The sequence below is a fragment of the Chrysochloris asiatica genome, unplaced genomic scaffold (assembly GCF_000296735.1).
Source record: "Chrysochloris asiatica unplaced genomic scaffold, ChrAsi1.0 scaffold00257, whole genome shotgun sequence".
Lineage (NCBI taxonomy): Eukaryota > Metazoa > Chordata > Mammalia > Afrosoricida > Chrysochloridae > Chrysochloris > Chrysochloris asiatica.
In genome coordinates this window covers 2,764,016-2,773,819 of record NW_006408775.1, presented here as the reverse complement: position 1 = coordinate 2,773,819, position 9,804 = coordinate 2,764,016, and the positions used below count along the sequence as shown (strand labels likewise).

The window sequence follows — 9,804 nt, the reverse complement described above, 5'->3', positions numbered from 1 at the left end:
AAAAAAAAAAAAAAAAAAGAAATATCTGTTCCCAAATGGGATTACAACCATAGGTATTGTTGTTGATAAGTGTCATCAAGTTGGTTCTGACTCATAGTGACTCTGTATAAGGTTTCCAAGGAGTGGCTTGGGGGTTTGAACTACCAACCTGGCAGATCAAACTGACCTTGTGGTCCAGCGCATTATACTTCAGTGCCATATATAGGGTGAGAAATTATAACACACATATTTGGAGGTCACAATTAAGCCATAACAGCTAAAATCTTATAAAGGAAGGAGAAAAAAAAAAAACTTTACTGATGTCAATTTCACCTTTAAACACATCGAAGGGCTTTCAAGAGGAGAAGGTAACTCAGAGCTGCGTGTTCTGATACCCAGATGTTCCTGGGAGAGCTGGGCTGACACAGTGTGACTGGAGGCCCCTGATGGGCAAGCCACCACAACTCAATGCCAGGCTTTAATGGATGATAAAGTGAATGCCACCCAGACAGCTGTAACCTGGAAGATAAAGGTGGTCCCAGATGATTCCCAAGGCAATGTGGACCATGGGTATCAAGGCTGCAACAGACAGCCCTACAGGCCCTCAAATCAAGACAACCACACTGTGTGCCAGCAACTCACACAGTCATGCCAGCCAGCCTCAGTACTCTCTCCCCACCTAGTGGGAGAAAGTAGGATAGACTGATTTACTGTTTTTGATTAAGTTGGTTTCTGGAGAGCTTAGACACCAAAAGAGAGGTGCTGGACATAAAAATAGCAGGTGGGAATCATTGAAAAAATAAAGTAAATCTGACCTTCATTTTTAACTCAAGCTGGAGAAAAGCATGCACAGATTGCTTATGGCAATCATTAGGAATACATACAAAGAAGGACACCCCAGGATGTGGATGACAGTGTTAGATACAGCAGACACACGAAGTTTTCCAGAGTCAGAAAGTGAATGAGTTATATTACATCCATACAATAAAATATCATGCAGCCATCAAAATCACATTTCCAAGATATTTTTTGACATGGGAAGAAGGAACTAGAAAAATCAGAATATGAAATGATATAATTGGTTACAACCAATTTTGGTAAAACTATTTTCAAAAATATCTATGTATGGTTATCTTAATAGGCAAGGCTACATATTATTTTCATCTTATTCTTTCTGATATTTTGGCCTTCCAAAGTATGTATTACCTTTGGAATAGAAGAATGTTGTATTTTCTTTAATGTTTTATTGTGAATTCTGTGACAGTTTACATGGGAGAACATTAGTTTTACATTCATCTTATTGTATATCATTTCATTGCCATGGTTACAACCAACCAAAGGGTATACCCTACAAGCCTGCCCCCCGGTCGTCAGCACGAAGCCCTTCTCCCTCTCTGGGTCTAAATTCCCTCTCTGGGTCTAAAGTCTCCCTCTCTGGGTCTAAAGTCCCCAGCTGCTCTATCTCTCCACATCATTGTCTCTGCCTCCATCTCTGGCATCACTGCTTCTCTGGATAGGGTCCTGTTCTCCACTCTTCTCCCTTCATGGTCCCAGGGACCTCCATTCCTAGACTGCAAAGTTAATCACTTCCCTCCTTGCTACAAAACATCTACCTTTACATTTCCAACCCTCACGAGCAGTCCTGATAACAATTATTCACTATTATATCACAGGAGACCTATCCGCATTTCCTTTCATCAGCCCCGCCTAGGCAGATTGGATACTACTCAGTGGAGATTCTACCTTCCTCCATGCCATTTGGATCTAGGTTCTCTCTTCAAAGCTTGTAAGCCAGTCAATTCTTGCCTTTGAAGCCCCCCCACACACACACACTTTCGTTAACCAATGCCCAAGTTGCCCATCCCTCCTGTCTATTCTGTGTGTGGAAGGGGTGGGAATGATCCTTGCTGTAAAGATTTGTTCCCTCTTTTGAGCTACTGCATCCATAGGTGTCGGTCAGTTCATCAAATTGTATCAGATTATTCTTTCTTTCCTCTTCTTTCTTCTTCTGGTCAAGCTCTGATCATCCAGTCATTGAGGCCTGGTCAAATGGGTATTATCTGCAAGTGTGGGTGTTCTTGTGCATATGCCCTTTCATCTAATCAGCTGGATGCTTCACTCTCCATTCTAGTCCTCTGTGGCTATGTACTGACTCTGGGCCCAAGAGTCCCCAGGTCTTGCCACACTGCTGCCCAACTAGATCTCTACCCGGGTTCACAGGAATCTATTGAACATTGTAGGGCTTAGCTCGTAGCTTCATTGCTCTTTTTCCCTCACTTCCCGTTATCAGTGATGAACATGGTCACCAATCAGAGCATGTATTCCCACTGAGTCTTAGTCTTGGAAGGGGGTTTACTCTGAGAGGACCCGACCACTTGCCTTGATATCTTCTGGGTAAGCAACTTGCTTGTTCTTGTAGTAATCAGTTGGTCTGCCTCTATTGTTTTGTATTTTTCCTGTCGGTCTTTCTTTCAAGAAGTATCTTCTGTTCTAGCCACTCCAGGCTGGTCTGCCTGTCCTTTCAAGTGGAAATTTCCCACCTCTGAAGATTCTGCATGCTGTTCAGGATTCTACCTATAGTCTTATGTAATGCAGAGGCTCCGTAGGAAGCCTCCTTCACTGGGCACATTGTAGCCAATTTTAGGTATTCCAATCAGTCATAGGCAGAAGAAGAAGAATGTATTTTTAACACTCCTTCTCAATTCAAGTTAAGGCAACATTCGTCCATGCATTCATTCTTATCTTTCACCTTAGCTTGTTACTGCCTTTAATCCAGGAATACTACCAGCAACCAGAGATCCAAGGTGAGTATCAGTTCTACTTGTATCTGGAGCAGCTCATGATTTCTGCTAAACCTTGTGGGATTTGGGGAATGGTGAACGGCAAATAATTATAGTGCTGTTGCTAAGTGCTGTTGAGTCTGTTGTGACTCATAGTAACCTGTATAGGGTTTCCAAAGAGAGAATGGTGGGTTTGAACGACCGACCTTGTAGGTAGCAGTCCAGTGCTTATCTTGCAGCACCACACAGTAGTAGAGTACTACTAGAATAAAGCCAAAAACTGAAAGCTTGAATCCCAGAAGAGGAAATCAGGAAGATTCATGGAGGAAGCAGCGACCTCTGACTTGGTTCTTGAAGATGTGGAGTGAAGAGAGGCTTGCTAGCCTCAGAAGAAAACAAGGAGAACTGGTCTGGGAAGAGGAAAAATCAAACATTTATTTATTTCCCTGATATCAAATATATGACCCGGGGTGGACCCACCCCCAACATCAGTCAACCAAGCCAGATAGTCATGAATGGTTTCCACAGTTCTGTTTCTTCGCTTTTAGGTGCTCTGGACCACAATGCCCACCATGACCTCTGCTTCTCATCTAAAATATTATGACCCACTAAGGCCTCAGATTTCACCTTGCCATACTTTTGTCTATGGCTCAAAACCATGGTACCCAAACTTTATAAGTGACCATTATAGAGAATATGTAAAAGGGTTTGAGTAGACCAGAGAGTCTCAATCCTGACTACACATTAAGATCATCAGAGATTGTCCTTAAACTATGTGTCTGACACACAGCAGAGATTCTATTTTATTCAGTCAGTGATGGGTATTAGACTTCAGGGTATCTTAAAAACTTCCCAGGTAATTCCAAAATTCAAAAAATACTTTAACATGTGTCTTTTCAAAAAGACCACCTAAAAAAGAAAATTTGAGGTGTAAAATAACTCACAAGATAGTAATGAAAATGAAGTCTCATTACATGGCATGTGCAACAGGGTTACAAATGAACTCCAGTCAAATTAATTAATAAATAAGTTAAAATATCCTTCCATGTGCCTCAAGCACTATGTTTGTTTCAGATGTTATCTTAGACTCAATTGGTGAAAAAGAACTCTTCTTGGGAATGAGATTCAACTTTGATATTTTCATCAACTAGAAAGCCTTTTTCTGCTGATCAGTTTTCTTACAGCCCCTTTCAAGTCCTTGTTCCTGAGGCTGTAGATGAAAGGGTTCAGCATGGGGGTCACCATTGTGTACAACACAGTAGCTGCGGTGTCTTTCTCACCTGAGTGGGAGGATGAAGGGTTGAAATACACAGCAATGATGGTGCCATAGAAGAACAAAACAACAACCAGGTGGGAGCCACAAGTAGAGAAGGCTTTCCACCTTCCCTTCGATGATGGGACTCTAAGGACGGCGCAAGCAATAAGAATATACGAGATGAGGATGCAAACGAATGGAGCAATCATTAACAGCCCTGCTACAATAAGAATCATCATGTCATTGAGGTATGTGTCAGAGCAGGAGAGTCCCAGGAGAGGAACCACATCACAGAAGTAGTGGGGAATCGTGTTATCTGCACAGAATGAGAGTCGAGCCATCAGCAGAGTGTGCAACAGAGCATTCAGACTGGCAGTGACCCAAGATCCAAAAACCATGAGAGCACAGATTTGAGGGGTCAACTTTGTTGTGTAGTGTAAGGGGTAGCATACAGCAACAAAGCGATCATAGGCCATCACAGACAGGAGGAAATTGTCCATGTAGGCAAACACAATGAGAAAATACAGCTGCATGAGACACCCAGGGAAGGAGATGGATTGACTCTCAAGTATATGGTTGGCCAGCATCTTGGGGACAGTGGTAGAGGAGAAGCAGACATCCACGAAGGACAGATTGCAGAGGAAGAAGTACATGGGGGTGTGCAGACGGGAGTCAGTGCTGATGGCCAGGATGATGAGCAGGTTTCCCAGGACTGTGACCAGGTACATGCTCAGGAAGAGCCCCAAGAGGAGCTGCTGCTGCTGCTGGGGCTGCCTGGAGAGCCACAGGAGGAGGAACTCAGAGACACTTGACTGGTTTGCCCCACTCATAGGCATGCATCCAGGTTAATGCACAACAGCAAATTCAGAAACCTAGGCACGAATGGTTAAAGTGTAACAAATCAAGCTCCAGGTTGAGTCACATTTGCAAACCAATTAATAGTGTTACTAAAATAGAATCAACCCATCCCAACTATACACCCAATTCCCAGTACTTAGTCCTGTTGTCATTCCTACTGGAATCACTAGCACTTATTTCATATATTTAACATTGGAAAGCATACAGGCATACACAGAGCCCAACTCTGACTATTTCTTTGCTTACATTTCCCAGTTTCCACCCCCAAATTCTTAAATGTACCTAAAAAGACAAAGCTCATTACTACTAGGTTTAATCACAAGCTCTGGCTGGTGGATGCAGAACTCCAGGATCTGGAAATTTTCCATCTCTTAATAATCAAAAATAAATGTCATTTTTGCTGTAATCTTACCTAGAGGAGATTTGTTCTGTAGCTATCATGTGTTCTTCACATCTGCATAACTGGCCAATGTGTCTCTTTCTTTGGGGATATAGGCAAGCTCTGAGCAAGTGAGGAACATGCATTCATGCCCTTGGTCTTCTGGGCAGGAATCATGTTTGGGAGACTCAGAGATTAGGCATTTACAGGAGTTTTCATAGCCACTGGGACCAAATTCCCAGAGAGTCTCATTAAAGACAAGAAAAGAGTAATTGCTCCACATACCTTTTGGCCCCTTTGGACCAGAAAATGGTGACAAAGATTATCTAAGGTTTAGATGAAACTTTGGGATCAAAACTTGAAGGTATTAGATATCTTCTTAACCAAGATAGTCATCTTGGTTAAGGAACCAAATATCCGACAAAATTCCCAGAAGCCTCATCATCTTGCTCTTCTGGTTCTTGTCCATTTGTTATTGTTGTTGCTGTTAGGTGCCATCTAACTGGTACCAACTCATAGTGACCCTCTGCACAAGAGAATGAAACACTGTCCGGTCCTACACCAATCTCACAGGTTTTGCTTTGTTTCAGCCCATCGCCTCTGCCACTGCACAATCCACCTAGTTGGGGGTCTTCCTCTTTTTCTCTAAACCTCTACTAAACATGATGTCCTTCTCCAGGCACTGCTTCATCCAGATAATATGTCTGAAGTATGAGAGATGAAGCCTCGCCATCCTGACTTCCAAGGAGCACTCCGGCTGTACTTTTTCCAACACAGATTGGTTTCTTCTTTTGGCATTCCATGGTACTTTTAATATACTTCTTCAATACCATAATTCAAATGCATTAATTCTTCTACCATCTTCCTCATTCACTGGATAAGGTTACTGAAAATGCCATGTCTTGGGTCAGGCGCACCTTAGTCCTCAGCTGACATCTTTGCTCTTCAACACTTTAAAGAGGTCTTGTGCAGTAAATTTGCCTAATGCAATGTTTGACTTCTTGACCGCTGCTTCCATGTGTATTGATGGTTGATCCAAGCAAAATGAAGTCTTTGACAACTTCAGTCTTTTCTCCATTTATCTGGATGCTGTTTATTGATTCCGTGATGGGGATTTTTTATTTCATTACATTGAGGTGCAAACCATACTTTGATCTTCATCAGTATTTTAAGCCCTCTTCTTGTTCATAGGTGTGGAAATTCAGTTAGTAAATTATTTTTCTTCTCAATTTCTATATTCAGAAGTAGGGCTAGTCCTGTGTTTTTGGTGTAATCCTTGATTTCTCCATTTTGTGACTTAGCCTATTCTCTTATTTGCTGTGGTGGGTACCATTGAGTCAGTTTCAACTCATAGTGACCCTGTATATGGTTTCCAAGAGTGGCTGGTGGGTTTGAACTGCCAACTGTTCAGTTACCAGTCCAGTGCTTATCCTACAGCACTACACCAGAGCTCATTCTCATCCTCAGGGTGTAACTCCCAAATTCCCTAATTTCAGTGGGTCCACACCGATCTTGTAAACGCTACATCCCTCACCTTGCCTTAGTTGATTGGACCAGGGTATTTAAAACTGGGATTGGGGAATAAAATCATAAAAACTTTTATAAAGCAAAAAATATCAAAATGTGAAACTATTGTTTCTCTACATCTCCTCCATCTAGGTTTACTTCTGAAGCTGGTGTTTCCACTTTCATCTCTAACTCTCCTTGAAGAATTCTTCACTCTTCTGTCTACAACATGTCAAAATGGAAGTTTTGGCTTTCTTGAGGGATTCAAATCATGTTCCTTTTCAATGTTCTTTGAGTTTGAGAAACAAAAAGATGTCTGAAGGGGCAAGATCAGGGCTGTAGGATGGATGGGGTAAAGTTTTCCAACAAAATTCTCATAGGACAATTAGTGCCACCACTGCCTCCAAGCCAGTCCCAAGCCACCTGAGCTACCCAATCACCACCAGCCACATGGAGTGTCTGCAACCCAGCAGTATGCCCCAGGATTTGTCAGAAGCCCTGAAGGAGTCCATCAAGGAGGTACACACCCAGGCAGAGAATGTAGAGTTCATGAAGAACGTTCAGAAGGAACACATGACCCGAAATGGCTTTAAGTTGGTTATAGCCTCCCTGTACCACATCTATGTGGCCCTGGAGGAGGAGATTGAGTGTAGCAAGGAGAAACCTGTCTAGACACCCCTCTACTTCCCAGTGGAGCTGTACTGCAGGGCCATCCTGGAGCAGGACATGGCTTATCAAAAGACTCAAAGATAAAGTGTATTATACCCGTCATCACTTGCAACTTGCTTTTGAGGAGATGAAGAGTTGGACTCCCTTATCAAGGCTACAATTGCTGGTGGTGGTATCATTCCACACATCCACAAATCTCTGATTGGGAATAAAGGACAAGAGAAGACTGTCTAAAGGATGCCTGCATTCCTACTATCTCAGGACTCTAAATGCTCTAACAGCTATCCAGGGTTGGTGACTACAGTGGACTCTATCTCTATGAAAAAAAAACACAATTTTGTCTTTTTGTAATTCTATTTGAGCAGGTTCAATTAGCTTTCCAACCAACCAAATTTCTGCATTCGAGTCTTAACCACACTTAAGTGTTAATGTGGCTTCAAAGAAGCTATTGATTCTGAACTAGTGGGCTTTGATTGAGTTGATTGTTTTTTTAAAAACTTTGGATTTTAATTGTGATGCAGAAGTTACAGTAACAAACATTTGGTTTTGTACAGACATTGTTTCCACTCTGGTGGATAAGCTCAATAAAGCTCTGTTGCACAGTTGGCTCCTGGCTTTGATTTGATTGATAATATTGAGTTTCTCCATGTCTCTTTCCACAGATGTAGTCGATTTGATTCCTGTATGTTCCATCTGGAGAAGTCCACATGTATTGCTGTTGTTGTTGGGTGCCATTGAGTTGGTTCCAACTGATAGAGACACTGTGCACAAGAAACAAACACTGCCCAATTCTACACCATCCTCACAATTATTGTTACTCTTGAACCCATTGTTGCTGACACTGTACCAATCCATCCCATTGAGAGTCTTCCTCTTTTTTGCTGACCCTCCACTTTGTTTCCTTCTCTAGGAACTGGTTCAGCCTGATAATATGACTGAAGTACAAGAAATGAAGGCTTGCCATCCTAGATTCTAAAGAGTATTCTGGCTGTACTTCTTCCAACACAGATTTGTTTGTTCTTCTGGAAGTCCATGACATATTCAATGTTCTTCTCAAACTTAAATGTATCCATTCTTCTACAGTCTTCTTTACTTACTGTCCAACTTTCACATGCATATGAGACTACTGAATATACCAAGGCTTGGATCAGGCACACCTTGGTCCTCAAACTGATATATTGGTTCTTTAACACATTCAAGAGATCTTGTGCATCAGATTCACCTAATGTAATACGTTGCTTGATTTCTTGATTGCTGCTTCCATGAGTGTTGAATGTGGATACAAGCAAAATGAAGTCTTTGACAACTTCAATCTTTTCTTCAGTCACTGTTTTGTTGCTGGAAAAGGGTATTTGCAATGAATAAGTCATTCATCTTGCAAATTTTTTATCATGTGATCTATAGCACCATCCTTAATCCCAAAGCCATATTTACCAACCACTGATCCTTTGTTTCAAACTTTTGCATTCCAATCACCAGTATCTATGCATCTTGATTGCATGTGTGATCAATTTCAGACTGAAGAAATTGGTAAAATTCTTCAATTTCTTCATTATTGGCTTTAGTGGTTGGGGCTTAAATTTGAATAATAATCCTACTAACTGGTCTACCTTGTAGGCATATGGATATTATCCTATCACAACGTTTTACTTCAAGATCTTGAAATTCTCTTTTTGATGCCATTCCTTTTCAATTCGTAATTCCCAGTGTAGTAAACTGTGTGATTATCTGATTCAAAGTGGCCAATACCAGTCCATTTCAACTCACTAATGCCTAGGATATCTATCTTTATGCTTTCCATTTCATTTTTAATGACTTCCAGTTTCCCTAGATTATAATTTGAACATTTCATATCTCAATGATTAATGGATGCTTGCAGCTGTTTATTCTCTTTTTGAGTTGTGTTCCATCAGCAAATGAAGGTCCTGAAAGCTTAATTCCATCCACATTATTAACATCAACTGTGCTTTGAGGAATGGCCCTGGTGCCGTTCTAGGATAAGTGCTGGACTGTTAACCAATAGGTCATAAGTTCAAACACATCAGCTGTTCCAAGGAGAAAAAAGAGACTTTCTGTTCCCAGAGAGATCTGCAGCCTCAGAAACCCTATATAGGGCCACAATGAATCAAAATTAACTGGCAGTGGGTTTGGATTTGGGCTTGGCTACTTTGAGGAAGAAGTTATACCCCAGTTCTATTTTGAGTGCTTTCCAACCTGAGGGGCATATCTTTTAACACTATATCAGACAGTGTTTTACAACTATTCAGTGTTTTACAACTATTTTCACTGGCCAGTTTCTTCAGACCTAGCCAGCTACAGGCTTTTTCTTCCTAGTCTGTCTTAGTCTAGAAGCTCCACTGAAACCAATCCACCTCGAA

General features: G+C 41.5%; 1 protein-coding gene across 1 annotated transcript; it reads right to left on the bottom strand.

Moving 5' to 3' along the window:
• Window positions 1–3,902: 3,902 nt before the first annotated feature.
• Window positions 3,903–4,844, bottom strand: LOC102821371 (olfactory receptor 1F1-like). Its single transcript, XM_006873984.1, has one exon. It carries the CDS (start codon window positions 4,842–4,844, stop codon window positions 3,903–3,905), a length of 942 nt encoding a protein of 313 aa, XP_006874046.1.
• Between the last annotated feature and the right edge of the window lie 4,960 nt (window positions 4,845–9,804).

What these genes read in the sequence shown, in the direction of transcription:
- LOC102821371 (XM_006873984.1), bottom strand. Translation starts at nt 4,844, where the DNA reads ATGAGTGGGGCAAACCAGTCAAGTGTCTCTGAGTTCCTCCTCCTGTGG.